We start from the raw sequence: 21,789 nt of genomic DNA, 5'->3' as shown, positions 1-21,789 counted from the left end.
TTAATACTGTCTTAAGGGGGGGAGGGATAAAGTGTTTTTAATTGTTATATTTTACTGTTGTTAACCGCCCGGATTGGTTTGCCAGAGGGCGGTATACAAATTATTATTATTATTATTATTATTATTATTATTATTATTATTATTTTCCTTCCTTCCAGCCTTCCTTCTATTTGGGAACTTTTTAATGAAAAAAAATTGCAACATAAAACAGCCTATTTTATATTTCCTTAGGCAAACATTATTCTTTTTCACACAAAAATGTTTTTTGTACAAATGATTTTCTTTTGCCAAATAATCCTACAGTCCAAAAAACGTACAAAGACAATTGTAATCTTGCCCCCAAAAGGAGAAACTTATGAAATTATTCCCAAAAATTGGCTAAGATTCTGCATCCCTAGCTTTCAACCATAAGCAGCAAAAACTGGAGTTCAGCCTGAACCCAGAGTTTCCTGTCAAGAGAATGAAATTAGGAATAAAATGAGAATCAAGCAAATAATGTTGTCAAAATGAGTGGGGTGCAAGACTTGTATTTAGGGGGGACTGTTAATAATAATTCTTTCTGAATTTCTTTGAGGTTATGTGAAGAGAAGCCCCCACCTAGGACCTACTGATATTTACTTAGAGGACCTCTCGAATTTGGATGCAGAGGAATTAGCACTTTATTTCCCTAAAAGGTACTGTTCATATTCCTGGTTTGTTCAGGGAAAGCAAACTTTTAACTGGACTCATAGAATTTAAGAGCTAGAAGAGAGTTTGCAGGTTATCCTCTCTATTATATACCTTAATGAAGGATCTACAGTGCAGGAAGCATTAAAAAATGGAGAAACAATTGTAGAGAATGCAGGGGAACAAATTTTGCCACTGCACCCTATTCATGCCAGGCTGCACCTCTAAAAATGGCCAAAAATCAAAAACAGCCAAAGGCCAAACTGAAATTAAATTGTTTTCTACTTATGGCTCATTTGCTTTGGAAGTAGAGTGGGAATGGGATGTTCAGGTGTATTCATCACAGGAATATAGACTGGCAAATTCTGAGTTATTTTGCTGTCCCTGTAGGGGCAGGAGGCCCAGGTGTCTAGGGGGCTTCAGAAAGCTACTGAGGACCATGTATAGTCCATAATGCTTTTTCTTAGCAGTTTGTGGCCATTTGTTCTGGTCCAGTCACCTGAAGCTGAAAAGAACAAGTCTGCTCCCTCTTCTGTGTGACAGCTCTTTCTCTGACCGAGCTATCCTGTCTCACTCACTCCAACCAGGACTGTAGTTATGAGAAGGATAGGGCAAAAAGAGGACATTGCCCCCAATTAATTTTTTTCTTCGGTTCCCAAATTTCTAGCATTGCAATAATTTAAACCTTCAATTAAGCATTTACAAATTCAGCATTTAGAAATAGAGTTTAGGCATCCGAAGCAAAGGGGCAGTCAAAGTGTCCAAGGGCATGTGGACACACAGCAAATACAAGAATTCTAAGTATGACTGATTTTCATAGGGGGTGACCATCAACAGAAGCATGTTTCTGAAAATCAATGATGGCATAAAACCCCAGATTTCTTAGCCTGCCTTTATAGAAACGTAGACACTCTATCATTCAGACCATCAGGCTTCTATAATATGGGGGTGGATGGGTTTCTTGCCCCCTCCAGCATTTTAGAGAGCTGCTATTGTTTCTGTTAAATTACAGCAGGCACCATAGTGGCAGTGTGGCTAGAAGAGGCCTATTAGAATAAAGGATGTTCCTTGATGGTTCTTTAAAAATATGTGCATAACTGTAACATTATAAAATAAGCATGATCCTTACCACTGTTGCTTCCACCAAAAACAATAAGACATGAGGGATAACTTCCTAGAACAAAAAGGATATCTTCTTGCTGCTCTTCCAAGAATCAAAGACTCTCCTCTTTCTCATCCTTTTCTCAATAACTTAAGACATAGCGGTAACTTGATGGCTGGTTTGGCATCGATGCTTTGTTCTTCTTTCTCTTCTGTTGTCAGTGATGCTGAGCTGAGTGGCGAAGCGCAAACTGATCCTGGCAGTTTCTCTCATGCCCCTTGGCTGGGTGATGCTACTGTTGACTGCAGTTCAGATAATCTGTTGGAACACCCAGCATGCAACCAAACACCCCATATCCTCCTGTCTGTCTGCGGAGGTCTTGGGGATGATGGGGAGTTTTCTCATGGTATGTCCAAACAAGTGGAAGAAACTGTGCATTGGGACTTAGAGTGTTCAATCAAAGGGCTATGTGTGAGAGAATGCATGGGTATGTACTGATCTTCTACAATGCTAGCAGATTAAACCTGTGTAAAATTATGTCTACTTGTCTTGGTGGAAGAAAGAGATGTAACAAGATGCTTAGGATGCAACTAATTCAGTGCTACCCAAAGCAGTTGTTCCGATACTGATTCCAGTCCCTAAGCTGTAGGTCCCTGACAAATTTCCAGGTTAGAAAAGGGTATATTTGGAACCAGCGGGCACAGCTATAGTGCTGGTCCTTGAAACACTGGAAAACAATTATTGCCATCCCCCCATACCACATAGTCTTAGAAGTAGAGGGATGAACTAGATTATATGACAAGAGAGCTATGACTGGATTTACCATGGATTCTACACGGTGAATACAGTATAGGAAGCCCTACCACAGACTGAAGCCACGGAGGTGGAGGAAGGAGGGTTAATCTTCCATCTTCTTATTTTTCCTTCTAAAATATTCTTTCCAAAGTTGTTATGTATTCTGTGAAACAAAACATACAGATAATGTATGGTTTCCCACACATTGGATGATTTAGTTTGAGAAGAAGTTGGGGTGTGTGTGTGTGTGTGTGTGTGTGTGTGCAAAAAGTTTCTCTCACAGCTACAGTCCCAACCTAAATCACCTTCTGTTTAACATTATCTTTAAAAACATCACAAGAGATTTGAACATCGTCTTTTGTTCTCTGATCTAACCAGGTACTAGATCAGGGTTTGGTTATGCAGTACTCCAGATGTTCTTGGATTGCAGTTCCCAGAATTTCTCACTACTGGGTATGCTGGCTAAGGCTGTCACATAGGAAACTATTTTTGTGAGCACAGCTAGATTGCTCTGATAGCATTTGTGTTATCTTGGTCAACGTATACTTCCATGGGTTCCTTGGGGAAAACATGACAATCAAACTAGCATGCCATCAATAAATGTATGAAGTATGGATCTTTTTATGATGTGTGAAACACAGGACTGCGTGTGTATGGCTGCTGTGGTAAAATGAAGTAACACCTTACATTTTTTTGTCCTCTGGGTAACAGAAACCAATAATTTCACATGGTGGGGTATTCTGGCAAACTGGCCTGTATTTTTTATTTCACTTCCATTTCTAGCTGAGAGGTTTATGAAGCATATAGTTTCCTATCAGGAGTTTGCAGAGAACCCAGCAATTCTTGAGGACCCAAACTTGGTGATACAGATCCACAAGAAGTGAGTAGAAAAGTCACTTTCTACTCTGATATGTTTGTATTCCTTATACCAGCTTTCTGAACGTGTATGTATATATAAAAATTAGTACCTTCAGAGTGCATTCATATGTTTGTTTGCTCATTCATTCAGTTTACATTCCACCTTTCTTCCAGCATAAGACTCAAAGTGGATTAGAACAAAGATTAAAACAAACTATACCTAAATTGTATTTTTTAAAAATCCATTAAATAAGCACTCCTCTTAAAGCATGAATTTAAAACAGCTTAAAAAATCTTTTATCAAAGATGATAAAAGATAATACGTATACTTTTCTACCACAACCAGGTAAGAGCCAAAGGCCTTTCAGAGTAAAAATATTCTGCCTTTTGGGTGGAAAGAGAGCAAGGACGGGGCCAATTGACCCTCACATGGGAGGGAATTTGACATTCTAGGAGCAGCCATCAAAGACATGAGAATGAGAGAATGCTCTCCCCTAAGAATCTTAAAACTTGGGCAGGCTCATATAAGCAGAAAATACTTATTAATTCATTGAAATAGGCTTTTCTTTGCCCTCATCAAGGATTGCAGTGGGAAGATTCTCTTCTTTTTTTCCTGTTTTCCTTCCCCCCCAGTGTGTTTGGTGTTCTGGTGTGACTGTAATAATACCCTAGTATGATTCAAAGATGGCAAATGTGTGTGAAGAGCAGGTCTACATTCCTTCCCTCTTGTTGTAAACTCAGCAACACTGACAACAGTAAAATATGGTGTAGTTTGGCTTTGCTTGGCTTAATATCTGCTGGGCTGTTGTTATGCAGTACACTTCTTCATGTTACACTTTCTAAGGGAGAGATTGATTGAAATGGCAATTTTTGGATCCCTTCCCCCTGAGTCTCTGATGTGTGTATGAAATTTCAGCCTTCTGTTTGTAGAAGAATCTTAATGGGCAGTTGGGTGTAGATATGTCTCCAGGTAATAATATATTCAGTATACTGTACTATGTCATTCCAGTGTGTGGCTTTAATGGCCATTCTGTACTTGGTGCCTTGCTACCCAGTACATGTAGCCATATACAAAATATACATGGTTATATATGTAATTGCAGATATTACAACTGGGCAGTTGCTGCACCTATGCTTCTTTCCCTACAAGCTTTCCAAAAGACTCTTCCCAAGGTAAGTTCAAACAATTTTGAGATTCTAATTCTATGTAATATCCCATTTGAACTCCTAGTTTTGAAGACTCTAGCATAAAATCTGCATGAAATACTACAACAGTGAACAAGCTGGCAATATCTCTCGGAAAGCCTCATGTTCCAAGAAATAGCATTTTATACTTCTGTCCAAATCTTTAATACAGTGGGGCCTCCTTATCCACGGGTTTGCCATCCATAGATTTAAGCATCTGTGAACAGCAAGCCCCCGTTGTCTCCAGTGGCGGCACATGCATGCAGCTGCAATGCCATTAGGCAGAAGGGGACTTGAGGTCTGCAGATTTTGGTATCTGGAACAGATCCCCATGGATACCAAGGTCCAGCTGTACTCCTAATGCCATTGGATGCTCTCACATCTGTAGACTACCAAGATGATTTCTTTTCTGTGTACTACCACAAATCTTTATGTTTCATTGTTCTCTGGTGTAATGTACCTATCAAACTTAAAATGAAAGAATAAAAACAACAAATTGCCACTAAGAAGTGTCTGGTTCTAGAACTGGAAGTTCTGGCATGATTGCTCAACCCAGTCCTAGGCTTTGTGTTGCACCATCTAGAAATAAATAAATCAGGTCTGCTGCAGAATGCACTAGTGTAGGAGACTTGAATGCCAGTGATGATATATTATAGAATGAGCTGTGAGATACCATGTTCCATTTAGGCTTTGTCAAAGTAATGTTAGAAAATAAGACATTCATATAGGAAAGAATCACAGAATAAGAGAAGTAACTACAATTTGTATATTCCCTATCTAGAAGTCCAAAATATTACAAAAATGTCCACATGGGTTGCTGAGGTAGCGACTCTTTTGCTTTCTGATGGTTTAGTGTATATAGACTTGATTTAATGCACAACATTATTAAAATAATGTGTATAAATTACCTTCAGGCTATGTGTATGTGGTGTATATGAAACATACATGAATTTCATGTTTAGACTTGAAGCCTGTCTCCAAGATAATCCCAATTTGTATATGCAAGTATTTCAAAATCTGAAAAAAATCCAAAGTCCAAAACACTTCTGGTCCCAAACCGCCCTGAGTCCCAGTTTTGGGAAAAGGGTGGAATATAAATTAATAGTAGTAGTAGTGGTAGTAGTAGTAGTAGTAGTAGTAACAACAATGACCCATCTCTATCTATCCTTTCATTTGATCTTGTCAGGGTTGATGGAAAGCTGCCTTATACTGAGTTAGTCCATCTAGTTCAATATTATCAACATTGTGAAGTCGAAGGCTTTCATGGTAGGCATCCGTAGTTTTTTGTGGGTTTTTCAGGCTATGTGGCCATGTTCTAAGAGAGTTTCTTCCTGATGTTTTGCCAGCATCTTCAGAGAAACACTGACTGACAGCAACTTTCCAGGTTCTCAGGCAGGGATCTTTCTTAGCTCTCCATGGAGATAATCAGGGACTCCATGCAAAGCATGTCCTCTGCTACTGAAATATGGACCCTTGGCACAGAAGTTCTCTTACTACCAGATAACTAATGAACTAGTGTAGGTAAGCTATTTTGGGAATGAGCATAACTTGCTACTGAGTCTCTTTTCTCTATATTTTCAGAGTACTGTTGACAGACTAATGAAGGAAAAGATGCCCAAGAAGGGTGGCAGGTGGTGGTTTTCTTGGCGGCGGCGAGAATTATCTAATGAGGAGGTACATGCACTGAGACATTGTCTGAAGCCATGATGTGGCATTCAAAAGCCCATACCAAAATATTGTTGCTAGGTTTCAACTCAAGTGGTCAGCATGGATGAGAAAGTGGACAATAGTGGATAGCAGAAAGCTTTATCTGGGAATATATTTTAATATGGGCATAGGAGGGATTGTAATTAGTTTCTCTGAAACAATTAAAAGCCTATGGTCATGTGGGAGGAGCAAGTAATGCAAGGTACATTTTTTAGTGTCAGAATGGCACTTGTGCCTTAGGAAGCTGGCTCTACCTCAGTGATGTGGAAAGGAGATAAAGCTGCTTTCTCTTCATTGCTGTTGAGGCAACACTCAAAAGGACCTGAAGTGTGTGTGTTCATGGTAATGAAGAGAAGGCAAAAAGACATGATTCTTGCTTCCTTAGCATGCTTTTAAATTGATATGATTTTCTGAGGGTCAAATGACAACAACAAACTCAATTTAATTTTAAGATTATTTGTTCCATGTGATGTGATTCCTCTCCAGTTTACTTTCTTTTTGACTGAAGTAATACCATCAGTGTAGAAGGTGGCTAATAAGGTTGGAAGAAAAATAGAAACAGATCTTCTTTAGCGTGATAGGCAGCTTTTCTAGGCCAGTTACCTATGTGACTTAACCAGAAACATTCTATGTATATGGTAGACAGGATATTATGAGCTAAATAAAAATAAGCTTCCCTCTGATATGTGTGTCTGTACTAGGATGTTGAGAGCTGGCATGGTGTAGTGGTTTGAGCATTGGACTATTACTCTGGAGACCAGGATTCAAATCACAGCCTTGCAAACACATTGGGTAACATTGGGCAAGTCACATGTTCTTAGACTCAGAGGAATTCAAAAGCAACCCTCCTCTGAACAATTCTTGCCACGAAAACTGCACGATAGGTTCATTGTTTGATTCCCCTAAGTCACAAATTACTTGAAGGTATACAACAACAACACTGTATATCATCCTTTGTAGCATGGATAAAGTCTTACTTTGATACTGGCATTTAAGAAAGCTTTAATGTTGTCAATCTGTTGTGTCCCTAGCATGAATCCAGTGTGCAGAAAATTGATACAGTAGGCAAACATCCAGGGGACTCCTCTCTTCAGAGGTAAGCTGTCATACTCTCATAATATCTTGATATAAAGCAGAATTCCAAGTTTCTAAGGACAAAGGTCATTGTTTTCTAAATGAATATGGTACTGAGCCTTGTACAACAAAATCCAAAAGTGAAATAAAAAACACAAAATGGCCTGACAATGCTTGGGTTCCAAAATAAGAGAAGAGTTGTGTTATGAGCAATTCATTAAGTTATAAAACAAGTTGCAATGAATTGTTTTTGAAACATTATGAATGAATGAATGAAATTTTATTTCTAGACCGCTATTCCTTGTAGATCACAGGGGTTTACAAAAACACCATCAAAACCAATACATAGCCCAACAATACAAAAACCCACCCATACAATTTAAAAACAATACAAGGGAGGGCTTGTCTTCTTCAGGCAGGCAGTTGGAGCCAGCCTGCCTCTCTCCCCCCAAGGTGGTGGCTTATAGCAAGGCATGGAAATGAATTATGGTTTCAAAGTAACTTCATAAGTTCAATCAAGGTTCTTGCATTGCATGTCTGAATTCTGCAGGTGTGCATGAGGATATGAGGGTCTTTCTCCAATACACTGAGTCAGTGCAGAAAAACCTTTTTGTTGGCAAGGCTAGCCTTCACAGCCCCATAACCATTACTCAGTGTGGGGTTCATGGGTGGGGATTTCCATTCCTTGATATGGAAACTGGTCTATCTAAAGTATTATGGAATAGTTGTGTTCTCTTTGTTTCTCTTCTGTTCTTCAAGAACATTGCTAAGCTTGCTAGATCACAGGTGATGCTGGATATTTCATCTTGGTTTCACGGTTCAGATTCCTTTGCGTAACAATATATTATCCCTTACATCTGGGCATTGCTATGCTTCCTGGCAATAGCTTCAATCTAGGCGCTGGGGAACATGTAACCCCCTAGATGTTGTTGCACTGCAGCTTCCATTGTCTTTCATCATCCTCAGCTGTCCAACATCTGGACATACCCATGATGCCCATTCCTAATTGCTTCCAAATTCATAGGTTCTGTGTAGTGCTACACCTTTCTGTCCCGCTCTCAAGAAATGAATGTGACTTATCCAACACTTTGAAATTTGGCCAGTGCCCTTTTTACTCTGATGTCTCATTCTGCTCCTGTGTACCACAGAAGAGAAGATGCTTCATCCAGTGATGATGAGTCTATATCCTTAGGCCAAGGGGAAACAACTGTACCAGATGCTATCACGCAAAAGTTTCTTCCAACCTACAAGAAATCCTTAAGACTCTCTTCAGATCAAATTGTATGTGGGTTTGAGGATTTTCTCCCATCTTTGCTGATTTAGTACTATGTGTAATAAATTGAATAAGTCATATATTTTTCAATTTAGAGAGATAGGCCTCCAAACATTTTTTTCACCCTTTTTAGTGGGTCCTCTGCAATTACAACTCAAACAGCTTGCTGATGAGTTGCAGACTCCAGAGGATTCTAAAAACTGGTCTTTAGAAGCTAAGAAGTATCAGGTCTGGGTGGCTGCTCAAATGAAAGGTTTCTATGCCATAAGCAATGAATTTTTGTAGATTAAGCATTTAATGATTGCCTCGGTTACTAATAGGTATCCTGCTGTGATGCTTAGGAGTACAAAGTCCAAAGGGACTCAGTTCTCTAAGCCAAACTAAGAGAAATACAGGCTCATGGAGTGGGAACTGCTGTGTACCCATTTTAAAGGCTTTGATACTTTTTTAAATGGAGGTGGAAGAATATAAACAGATTAAAAATGGAAAGAACAGTGCACTTTTTTCTTTCTCAGTTGAAAGTGTATTTGACAGGTTGAAATACCCCACCCAATTAGTCCAGTGTCAGATTTTTCACTCCTGCACAAAAATGAGAAAATCAGGCCTTTTTCATTTTCTTTTTTGTACTAAAGATTGTTTGTGTAAACATCTAAAATTGATTTTCTGTTTTTGGGGAAAATGATTTAGGAAGCAATTAAGAGAGCCAGCTTAGTATAGTGGTTTGAGAACTGAACCAAAACTCTGGAGACCAGAGTTCAAATCCTCACTCAGCAATAAAAACCCACTGGCTGACCTTGGGCAAGTCACATTCTTTCAGCCTCAGAGGAAGGCAATGACAAGCCCCAACAAGAAATTCTTGCCAGTAAAATCCTGTGATGTGTTGGCCATAGGGTTGACATAAGTTGGAAATTATTTGATGACACACAGCTACAGCAGCAAATAATTTCAATTTTAAAGACCCAAACTGTGAAGAATCATTTTTAAAAATCTCTCACAATCCTGTGTAGCAGGGAGAAAAACCTTTGCAATTTTTACTCCCATGTGTAAAAATAAATAAATGATGATTTAGGTCCTGGAAGTTGATACAGAAATTTATTACCAAAGATGAACATTTTCCAATGGTTCAATCTCTGTTAGAATAATAGAGCTGGAATGTACCATCAAGTGCTCATCTAGTTTAACTCCAACATGCAGAAATACAGTCACCAGAAGCACAAAATGTTAAATACTTCCAGACTCCACTGGTGTCAGTGGGAAAGAATTTGGTGTCAGTGAGAAAGAATGTGATTTTTTAAAAGATGATGGAAATCAATGTCCTTTAAAGTACTTAAGTTCACCTGACTTCTACCCCAGCCACACATTTTTGAACAAAGGAGTAGAATTGCTTCACTTTTCCCAGTGACATGGAATATTTAATTATGGGTCCTTTCATTATTTGAGCAACACAGCAGAGGGATAGTCTCAGCTAAACAAAGGGTTAGTGATGTGATGGTTTTAGGATTCTGGAGACCAGGGTTCAATTTCCAGCTTGGCTGTGAAACCCATCTTGAGTAAGTCACATGCACTCAGCCTCTAGGGTAGGCAATGACAACCCCACTCTAAACAATTCCTGCAAAGAAAAGCACATTATAGGTTTGCTTTAGAGTCACCATAAGTCAGAAGTGACTTGAAGTCACACAAGAACAAACATCAGGTAGGAGCAACCAGAGATCATGTGAGATATTTGTCCCATGAGGATTACCAGTTGGGGGAGAAGTGTGAGATGTTTTCAAGATGACAGGTTGTAAAACAAGCTGCTATGAGACGTAAGAGAGACTTTGGGATTGATAACGAAGGAGGAGAGGTGCCATCTGCCTCACTGTCCCTAGGTAAACTTGGACATAGGCTGGACAAAAGTGGTTCAGAGTCCCAGCTTCCGATGAACACCCAAGACCTAGAATACCATCTGATCATGAGTAGAACAGGAATGTTCAGCTGGTCGTGTTTTTTTTTTATATATGAGTATAACTTAGGCTGTTAACCTTGCAACTACGGTTGAAGGAAGGTGCCTTCATATACAAGATACCATTTTGTTCATGTAAGATTGCTTACTTAGAATAAAAGATTTCCTTAAAAATTCTTCTCTTTCCCACAAATTCTTCACATGCTTTTGCTCAATGTGTGCATGGGTATGTGCATAGGATCCTCATCTTCAGTGGGAGGAGAATGGAGAAGCTTTGTAGAGTCAGAGGTGGGGAAAGTGCAAGTTAAACCCCTCAATGACTCCTACTAGATTACTGGGTCACATAGGCTGAATTAGTTGGGGGCAGGGAGTAGAATTGGGGTATCCTTTCTTGTACTCAAGGGCAGGAGAGGGGCTGAAGCCTATTACAGAAGATATGGCCAAAAAAAGTAAGACACTCAGCATCTAGGTAGATGAATGGGATGCTATTCATATGCCTTGTCGCTGAGAGTATAAAGAATGATGGTAGAATGTATTAATCATTGTGTTCACTGGGTAACCCTGGGCAAGTTAATCTCTCATCTTCACTTGACCCACAGAGGAGTTGTCATGCTCAAGGGAGAAGGAGAAAGGAGACAGGAGAGGGAAAGAGAGGCGAGCCTTGGGTGTCTTCCTGAGATTATCAGGATATAAATATAAGTGGAGAATGAATAAACCTCTTTACTTTTTTACCACTGATTGTTAGGCAACTTATTTCTGAAAAAAATGCAGGATCTGAACCACTGAGTAATTGTTAAGTAATCCATAGTTACTGAGATGTTGAAAAAGTAGTTGTAGTTGATTGTAATAATGATTAAAAGAATCTGTCTTCACTGTAGAAAAGTCTGCACCTGAGAGATGGGCCTAATGAAGTAGTATTCAGTGTCACCACTCAGTACCAGGGCACATGCCGTTGTGAAGCCACCATATACCTATGGAACTGGTATGACAAGGTTGTAATCTCTGACATTGATGGGACCATTACCAGGTAACTCTCTTTGACACCACTCCTCCAGAACTAAGTGCCCTTCTGCAAACAAAAGTGGCTAAGACTAGGCCACTGAGAAACAAGGGTGGAATTGCATGCCCTGAGGAATGCTGAAAATTTTCAAAAGTTTAAGAAGGAAAGCACATATAGGTTTGGGGGGGGGGGATCTTTTTCCAAATCATGCCAATGAAGTCTATGATTGCAGTGGCAACAGGTGGGGAGAGGGTGCATTGGCCTGCCTGAGCCTTTCACAGTTTATCAGATTGTAGAAGAAGGCATACTTGGCTGGTTGGAACCCTGACCAGAAAGAGATGGTATATCACAACATTTTGGTGCAGGTCCTCCTCTGAATGTATAATAGTCAGCAGCTGTTCACTCTGTGATAGACCATCCATCTTGAGGTGAACTGCAGAAGTTGTACTTTCAGGTGACTCCTATAGTTTCTAATGTGTCAATTTCTTTCTTACCAGGTCTGATGCTCTAGGTCACATCTTACCACATCTGGGGAAAGACTGGACCCATCAAGGCATTGCTAAATTATTCCACAAAATCCACCTGTAGGTACTGGGCATGTTTGAGAGCTTTCAGGTGGGAATGAGCTTGCTACAATCCCATAAGCAAGAACAGGGCATACTTGCTGGTCAGCTCCTGTGAATCACTACAGTGATCACTGGAGGGCAGTGTGTTCCTTCTTATTCAGATGTGTGCTGAAACTGCTGAGTAGATCAAAAGCTATCTATTTATTTGTCTTTCTGTTTGTCTGTCTGTCTCTTATCTATCTCACTATTTATATCCCATACTGTATCAAAAAAAAAAAATTGGGTTAGGGAACAGAGAGCATGGAAAATTTAAACAGGCTAGTGCAAAACAACAATTTAAAACAAGTTTCAAAAGTTAAAAACAACTTAAGGTAAAACCATGTGCACTAAAACATGATCACTCTGCTCCAAAAGCTTTAATAAAAAGCCAAGATTTATCTTGGCACTGAAATGAAGCCAATGTTTGTGTCAATCAGGTTCCCAGGAGAAAGGTGTTAATGCAGCTGGGGAGGGCACATTGGAGGAGACCCTCTTAGAATTGTTGAGAAGCACAGCTCGGCAATTCCACTCTTTTGGACTAAAACTTCCAAAACACCACTGGTCATGCTGGCTGAAGATTCTGGCAGTAATATTAATTTGTTGTTGTTGTTGTTGTTGCAAAACTAGGTGAAGAACAAACTATTGCTGTTTCCACTTTTTTACTCCTGCTAACTGCAAAATGAGTTTTCAGTTTGTTCCCTTACTGCAAAACAGTATCTAAGGCCCTTTAGAGACAGGCACCCTAATAAGTGCTCAGCATGTACTAGGGTTAGAAAGGGGTGTCCTTTCTGGACGCCCCTAACCCTAGTATGCACTGAGCGCGTATAAAATGGCGGTGCCCATTCTACACGGGCGCTGCCATTTTGACATCACGGACACCTAGCGTCCGCACATCGCGCGGCAGAAATGATGCAGTGAGCGCGCCATTGGCACCTTGCGGCATCATTTCCGCAGTGCAAAAAGAAGCCGCTTTTAGCAACTCCTTTTTGCTCCACGAGGGAGCCCCTCAGTATGGAAGCTGCGGCTCCCTCGCGGAGCAAGCGGAGGCGCCAGCAGACCTAAAGGGCCTAAATGTAACTTACTGCACTTACTTTCTTAATGAGCATTATTGTACAGATTATTGTTTCTAAATTGTCGCTTTTGTTGGGATTTTACTTGGCTTGAATAGATAGCAGGAGCGGTCAGCTTGCAGCCCTCCAAAGGTTGCCAGGCTACAATTGCCATCAACCGTAGATGGTAAGTAACCTGTTCCAAGTAGTAGTGAGCACAGGTTGCTACCATTTGGGAGGTTATCTGTTTTCTTATGGTAATGAATAGAAATAACTGGAAATCTGCAAGAGAGACCAGCAATAGTGTAGAATACTTAGAGCGACTTGCTATGAAAGGGAAAATGAGGTCATGGGTAATTCATCAGCATTACAAATTATCCCATTTCAGCAATGGAAAGAAATACCTTCAGTAGAGTGCTACTGCTGCTGCCCTCCACCTATATCCAGGGTGGAAATCTGGATGGCTACACAGTTCCTACACATGAAAATAAACAATGAAGGAAGTATTTGCTTTCTGTGTAACTTAGCTTCATTTGTTCACAGTGAGTGTGACACTGGCTCATAGTCAAACTAGATTGGCTGTATTATATTGTGTCTTAATTACATTCACCATGTGATCCCTGATTGGCTGGGATCATTTAATTACGGAGATAATAGCTCTAAGCAAAGGAGAAGAGAGCACTGAAGGAAGAGGAAAAGGGAACAGTGACTGTGAAAAAGGAATCTTCTTGGATGTAAAGTGGTCCTTGGGAAGCAATTTAGCACTAGCTAGTTCCAACTTTCCCTACCCCTCCAACTGATGGCCATGGCCCTAATAGTAAAGGAATGTGGGCATATGTAGTTTTCTTGTTGAAGTTGGAGGTGGAGATAGGAACACAAGGAAGGGATGAGTGTAACAAAAAGTACTGCTTTATTTAGTGCTGCTTCTTCCATTGTAGGAATGGATACAAGTTCCTCTACTGTTCTGCCAGGGCCATTGGCATGGCCCACATCACCAAAGGATATCTTGAATGTGTCAATGACCAGGGATGGATGCTCCCCAAAGGGCCCATCCTGCTGGCACCTAGCAGCCTATTTTCAGCTTTGCACAGGTATAGTTTTTCATTTAAACATGCAGGTTAGTTATTTTCTGGTCTGTGCAACCACAGTGTAGAGTTTCCAGGAATTTCTGGCCTGAATCCTGTTGGTTAGTCCAACTAGGGTATACTTACTAAAACAACTGTAAACTGATGAGTCAACAAACAGATAAATTCTATTGATTCAACTCTAGTGAGACTAGCGATTGGACTGGCGCCTATGCTTCCTTTATCTTCTACAGTACATAGAGGGACAGGAAGTTGATTGTAGCACAGGGATACTTATTTGGGAAATATTATGGGCTAGACTCTATTTCCCTCCTGCATTTTCATGTTTCATCACACATGTGAAATATGAGAATCATCAGCTTGCAAGTAGGAGAATTTCAAATTATGAAGTCCGTAATTCTAAATAGAGTTTTGGTTGCAAGCTGTTAAAATGTCCTACAGAAAATCAGTAGTGAGCAACTTACAGCTCATGGGATGCATGTGGCTTGTTTAGTGGCCTGTGGAATCCCCACAGTTTAGTGCTGTGCTACCCAAACTTGACTGCAATAGTTTAAAGCTGCCGGTATGAAGGGCATGCATGCATAAATAAAATAAGGTAAAATAAATCTCATATAAAACAAGGTAGTGGTAGCTGGTGGCTCCCATGCCAATGGGGCAGTGAATCCACACCAGATTTGGAGTAGTTTAAAGGAATACTCCAAAGCCCTGAACCTGTTTACAGTAAATGATCCAGCACTTTGGATAACTCCTTTACAATCTGCACTAAAATCTGGAGGGGATTCAGTGCCCTACTGATAGGGGAGCCACAAACTGCTATTGAAATGAGCAAAAAATAATATTAATGACATTTTAAAGTCTTCCTTATGTTGAATTTCAGTGATATATTTGTGGGGTTGAGATTCCTAGAGAGGGCAAAATTGGTCCCTATACCTACCATGTTTGCCCAAACCTAACCTAAATTGACTAACAAATACCTCCAGTATATTCACTAAATACCGTAATTGACTTTCATTCACAAATTTCTTGAAAAGCAGCATTTAACGTGTTTGCATAGTAACTCATAGCAGCCATTCAGTTCTCTAGGAGATAATAAATTGGTACATGTGTACATTATCAATATAGCGTGAAGCTAACTTCTGTTCCTAGTTACCTAGCCATCATGACATCACCACTATCTTTTATGTTTTAGTCACACTAATATAACAGAATATAGGGAGAATGAAGGGATGTTAAACTGGATAATGAGTACATTATTATAACTGGGCCATTCAAATCTTTAGTCAGGGAAAGGGTAGGTGAGGAGTACCACCACCATTGTAACATGCCCATCTCACCATGTTTTAGGGAGGTGATTGAGAAGAAGCCAGAAGTGTTCAAAATTGCCTGCTTAATGGATATCCGAAATCTGTTTGGCTCCAACAGGAAGCCCTTCCATGCTGCATTTGGGAACAGACCAAGTGTGAGTGCAGGGATGTTGGTGATGGGACAAAGTCTTCTTCTTAGGGTATTTGCATTTCCCTTGACATTTCTCTTGTTTGGTTTACTTTTGAGCAGGATGTCTATGCCTACAAGGAAGTGGAGTTGCCAGAATCCCGTATATTCACTGTGAACCCCAAGGGGGAACTGAAACAAGAACTCATAAAAATCCATAAATCCACGTAAGCTACTAAATGTGTTCAGAGCATTTTTTTTTACTATGCCAAACTCTTTACTTGCCACAATATATACCTAGCACTTTTTAAAAATACACAATCAAAATTCTTTTTCAATAGCAAAAATAATTGTCTCCCTAGTAATATACAAGAACACTTGCCGTATGATGATAATCTCCACATTAGAAATTTTCTCTCCTCCAACAGCAATTAGCCAATCCTAGGTACAGTAATTGCTGAAGCTTGCAAAACAATATTACTAAAGCATATGGAGTGATTTTCCAAAGTAACAGGCATTACAAAGATGGGATTTTCCCTGAGTGAATGAGGTGTTTGCTTCCAAACTTTGCACTAGTTCTGATCCACCACTAAAAGCGTATTGACTTTTTTTCAATAACAACAACATTTATAAAGCCCTTTCCACCAAAAAGCGGAACATCAAACATATGTAATCAAAAACAGACAATAAAACACAACATTATAAAATGGTAAAATACTAAAAATACTATGCTAATACATGAAAATAAACTCCTTAACAGTCACTACCCATCTCGATGACCTTAGGCACACTCAGAAACTCAGCAATCAGACATATCGAAAAGGAAGGTCTTGAACCCTTTATGAAAGTGGGTAAGATCCTTCTCCAGCTGGAGGTGCAAAGGAAGACTGTTCCACAAATACGGAGCCAGGTCCTGAAAGGCTTGCAGTCTTAATAATAATAATAATAATATTGATAGAGCCATAAACATTGTTGGAATTGCTGATAATCCTTTGCCTCTAGATCTTAAATTCCTAGATGGAACATATCATGCTAGCCAAGCTGCCAGATGCTGGGGGAGGTTAAGGTGCAGGGCCTTAAATACCAGGATCAAAAGCTTGAAATGAGACTTGGCCTGAACTGGTAGCCAGTGGTGGCATCTGTAAGGAGAAGAGACATTTGAGTATTTGGGGAAATGTAAGACAACCTGAACAGTACTGTTCTGGATAACACCAGAGGAATAACAGAGTGAGAAGGCAAACCTGTCAGTAGGCTATTACAGTAGTCGAGGCTTGAAATAACCAAGGCCTGGACAAGCAAATGGTCAGTCTCAACAGTCAAAAACCTACAGATCTTATGGATGTTCAAAACATGGAAATTACATGCCTTAGCAGTTGCCACCATAAAGGAGTGTGAAGACAAATGATCATCCAGCAGGACTCCAAGTATCCTGACAACTGAGACAAGGGCCAGTGTGTAACCTTGTAAATACAATGGAGGGCATGAAAGTAGGGTGTAGGGTGGATGGAGGAAACTGAATTAGTTGCCTTAATAAAATTAAAGGGAGAAGCATACTCCAGGGAAGTGGATGAGAGTATATAGGACCAGCTCAAGATATTTTGCTGCCTGAAGGAAAGATTAAAATGGACCCCTGTCCTTTCATGTAAAGAAACATTGGACTGGAAGCAGAAACTTGGCTCAACATTGGCAACGATGTACTTCCTCTCAGGGCAGCAGGCTAGTTTTGAAGTTATAGGACAGGCCGTAGGGTGCACACATACCAATGTCCTTCAACAGAGGGAAAAAGCCATGGATCTCAGGTGGAATGGTCGGAAGAGCTATCACTGCTCCCTTCCAGCATCTGATGCCTGAGATGGTTGCTTACATCTGTGAGTTTCATTCATTTATTTAAATATTGATTTCCCACCCTCTGTCTAAATATCCTAGGGCAGTTAACATAAAAACAATTTACCAACTTAAAATCATGTAAACATAAAATGATTTTGAAATGCTAAAAAAACCTGAATGTAACTGGGTGAGAAGGAAACTGATTAAAATTGATTGAAGTAGCTTGAAAAAATATTTAAAACCCTGCATCTGTGTGGATTTGTATACATCCAATAAGTCCACAAAGGCTTTAGAGATAGGACAATTCTTGAGGATGAAAGAAAGAGGCTTGCTATTTTTAATCTAATATCTCCTATTTCTTCTAGGTATGATCGGTTGGGTGAGGTGGTAGAGCTCCTTTTCCCCCCTATCGGCAACAATGTGAGCATTTCTTTAGCTTGTCCAGAATTCAGCCAGTTCTCTTACTGGAGAGCTCCACTATTTCCTGTTGACTTTGAAGATTTTGCCTGAAGATACAGAACAAAATCCTTCCCAATGGATCTTTAACAATTGGTCCTCTGATTGGATTGACAGGCAGTGAATGCTCCCTGCAACGTTTCCACATGATGTGAATGCCCTGGTGTTTAGAGAGGCTGTCTGAATAGGGACTATTAAAAGGTGTACTCCCCCCTTCACTTTCATTGGAGCATGTGAGAAAGTCTCTTAATCCATTTGACAACACTTGTTTATGCCACATGAACGAATGCATTTCCCCACTGGAAGATGAGTGCTTTTATGAGGTTCAACAGTTGAATTGTTTCCTCCATTCTTAAAGTCAATGACAAACTTGGCTTAATATTAAAAATGGATCTTGGGTGCCCTCCCCACTTTTCATAACTTCTGATCATCTACTGCGCCACTTTTAGGATATGTTTAAACTGCAGATGTCAGAAAAACAACAGGCTTTGGAAAGGGAAACAAGAGGTTTAAGATCCTGTTAATGAATCTTTCCAAGTTCAAGTCTGTTATTAATTTGCACAATAATTACTTCCTGGCTTGATCAGATGACTTATCAGGATAATGGCTGTAGATTACTAAAACCATTATTAGTATGTGCTTGAAAAATGAAGGCTTTAATCTGCATGTATGTATGTTGAGTGTGTGTCTGAGTCTAATTGCTCTGTACAGCTGGAAACAGATTGTGATTGTGTTTTGCCTTTCCTCAAAGAGTTGAAGATGATATGCTGAGGCAGTGTTGTTCACGGAGAACACAGTTCCCCCACTATCATTTCAGTTCACAGGTTTCATACTGAACAGGCAAATTTTGTTTGAGGAGAGATGATGGTAGATCAGAAGAAATTATGTTTTCTCATAACACTTTCAACACTCTTTGAACTATTGCTTTACCCATCCTTATATAGTTCCAGTAAGATCTGGTTTCTAGGGAGACATGTCTAGTGCCTTATTTGAAGCTGTTTATGGTGTGCCATTGATACTTCTGAATTTGAAAAATACTGTGTCTTCTGAATCTTGAACTCTTATCTGGCCTGAACATAGTGACATGTGACCATCTTTCTCATGTTTTGCTTCTTAGAGGTTCAGTGCTTGTTTGGAACAGTCTAATTAATGAGTTGTGTCCTCATATGCACTGTTTTACGGAGCCACGTTTTTTCTTAGGCAATCACTTGGTAGTCTTTTTGACTTTGTAAGTCACTGTATGTTCTGTTTGAGCTGGCCATGATTTGCATGGGAAGACACCAGAGATTTGAAGAAAGCATGCAAATTTTTATTCTGCTAATTAGCACTAGGATGGAAAAGGCAAAAGAGAAGTAAATGACAGCAGGCAAAGAAGGGCGGCAAAACATTCTGGGATGTTTTGAAGTTGTTCTGCTGCTTCCTGCCCACAGTGGGCATTAGCAACATTGTTGTAAATTAGATGAAGACAAAAGACTTAGATTTAAGTCAAAACAACAATTCTTGTTCTACTTCACATACACTTCTATCCCTTTGCTGAACCAAGATGGACCATTAGTGCACTCAAGTGATTGTGTCACACAGGTTCTAGGAGCTATTTATTTTGCAATAAATCTGTCATTCTATATTTCATGGGAATTAAATATAATGTAAGTGTGGAAATAAAGGTTTTGAGTATCTGAAACTTTTGTGCTTCTCTTTCCACTGGACCTGTGTATCCAAAAAACTAAGAGACAAGGACCATAGTTCAGTGGCAGAACTTGGAAAAATTACTTTTGGGGCTACAACTCCTAGTTGTACAACCCCCAGCCAGCATTATGCTCATTCAGTGATTTAGAGTCCCCAAAAGTATATACTTGAATTGATTGGCCATTTCTGTGGTCAATCAGTCTAACTCATTGTGTCAAGGCTGTATTTTTATGGTATCACTACTGAAAAAACAGAGATACTTAAAGGCAGGCTGATAGAACTATGTCTATCATGCCATCTTGAGTCCCTATATTGAGAGAAAGGTGGGATATAAGTAAACAAAATAAAGAAAAATATCTGAGAAACAGCTACAAGGAAATTATTATTAATACCTATGCTTCAGCATTTACTGTATATACTCAACTATAAGATGAGAAATTTATGCCCCAAAATGGACTCCAAAATCAAGGATCGACTTATGGAAGAAGGGTCAATAGGTTACTACTGCTGATAAGGTTAATAAAAAAAGTGCCCACCTTCCTCTGTGGCCAAGTAAACAGCTCCCCGTTTGAGTCCCGGTGCCGGCAGCATCTCCTCTCTCCGCAAGAGAGAGAGAGGGTGTGTGTGTGTGTGTGTGAGAGAGAGATCCTTCAGCCTTCCCTCACAGCTGGAGTTAAAAGGAGCTACAGAGGGAAGGGAGAGGGATGCAGAGAGAGGGAGCATGCCCAGGCTTGGACCCCCTTTTTGCAAACCATGGGTCTGGAAATGCTGGGCTTAAAAGCAGGGAGAAAGCAAGGCTGGTTGATGTCCTCCTTTTTTTATTTTGCTAGCCATGGGTCTGGAAATGCTGGGCTTAAAGGCAGGGAGAAAGCAAGGCTGGTGTCCTTTTTTTTTGTAATCCATGAGTCTGGAAATGCTGGACTTAAAGGCTGGTGTCCTTTTTTTTTGCAATCCATAAGTCTGGAAATGCTGGACTTAAAGGCAGAGAGAAAGCAAGGCTGGTGCCCCCCCCCCCTTTTTTTTGCAAGTCATGAGCCTGGAAATGCTAATGCAAAGAGGGGTGTGTATGTGTGAGTGTGTGTATGCACCCAGACTTGTTTCCCCATGCTGATACTGTGACCCTTGAGAGAGGTTCAAAGAGGGAGATGTAGAGAGGGAAGTGGTGCTTTGTTTTCCCCTTAAGATCTTTTGTAACATGCCCTCGACTTATCCACGGGTCATATCTGTGTTGTTTAATCTGTGTTGTTAATTCTTGGTTTTAATGTTGATATTGTATTATTTTTATTTATCGTCTGTTGTTGCCATGATGCTGTAACCCGCCTTGATCTCAAGGAAAGGCGGGCTATAAATAAACAATTTATTTATTTTTATTATATCAAAATCCATGATTTTGGCCTCAAAAACTGCCCTTGACTTATACATGAGGTCGACTTATACATGAGTATATACGGTAAGATGCTGGCAGAGTTGAAATAGAACCCAGTATCTGAGCTGTATGAGCTCAATACTCTTCTGGAGTGGCAAAGGTGAAATAATCACTGGAATTTCAGAAATTCCTATAACTCAATTTACTTGGTGGTCTCACCTAGAGTTGTCCTACTGAATCAGTAGAACTTAGGTTGACTTACCAAATCCCTGCTGAGTCATTGGGTCACATCTAAGTGGAACTAATAATTAGCTGTGGATTCCTATACTGGAAAGGAGTTGGTCTAGCCTCATGGGGTCCCTTCCAACTCTCTGATTCTACTATCTGGATGTGGATTGGGACAGGAATCATGTGACCCTCCATATGTTGCATTGCAACCCCCAGCATTCTTCATCATTGACTATAAGTGCTAGGGCTGATTCCTCACTTTTGGTTATGACAGCAACAGCCAAAGGACAACCTGATTCTCACCCTTGGCGCAGACCTTACTTCTAGCTTGTTTTCTGCTGCTCCAGAGAACAGGACCCGGAACAATGGATGCCAGCTCCAGGAAAAGTGATTCCACCTCAACATTAGGAGGAACTTCCTGACAGTAAGGGCTATTCGACAGTGAAACACACTC

The 21,789-nt window shown here is 40.1% G+C and overlaps 1 protein-coding gene across 1 annotated transcript in view; it reads left to right on the top strand.

Moving 5' to 3' along the window:
• LPIN3 (lipin 3) overlaps positions 1–18,193 on the top strand; it is a 54,232-nt gene extending 36,039 nt beyond the window's left edge. The window contains exons 8-20 of the mRNA XM_089518523.1: positions 575–674; positions 1,990–2,174; positions 3,347–3,443; positions 4,525–4,594; positions 6,188–6,280; positions 7,345–7,409; positions 8,536–8,668; positions 11,481–11,629; positions 12,100–12,186; positions 14,195–14,347; positions 15,686–15,800; positions 15,896–15,999; positions 17,965–18,193. Of these exons, the coding sequence (XP_089374649.1) occupies positions 575–674; positions 1,990–2,174; positions 3,347–3,443; positions 4,525–4,594; positions 6,188–6,280; positions 7,345–7,409; positions 8,536–8,668; positions 11,481–11,629; positions 12,100–12,186; positions 14,195–14,347; positions 15,686–15,800; positions 15,896–15,999; positions 17,965–18,109 (1,496 nt within the window). The 3' untranslated portion in view covers positions 18,110–18,193. The remainder of the gene's footprint in view (positions 1–574; positions 675–1,989; positions 2,175–3,346; positions 3,444–4,524; positions 4,595–6,187; positions 6,281–7,344; positions 7,410–8,535; positions 8,669–11,480; positions 11,630–12,099; positions 12,187–14,194; positions 14,348–15,685; positions 15,801–15,895; positions 16,000–17,964) is intronic.
• Positions 18,194–21,789: the final 3,596 nt, after the last annotated feature.

The sequence above is a fragment of the Sceloporus occidentalis genome, unplaced genomic scaffold (assembly GCF_023333645.1).
Source record: "Sceloporus occidentalis isolate IW3139 unplaced genomic scaffold, rSceOcc1.0.p SCAF_3, whole genome shotgun sequence".
In the NCBI taxonomy this organism is placed as follows: domain Eukaryota; kingdom Metazoa; phylum Chordata; class Lepidosauria; order Squamata; family Phrynosomatidae; genus Sceloporus; species Sceloporus occidentalis.
Note: the sequence above shows the minus strand (reverse complement) of the source record. Positions and strands in the feature narration are given on the sequence as shown.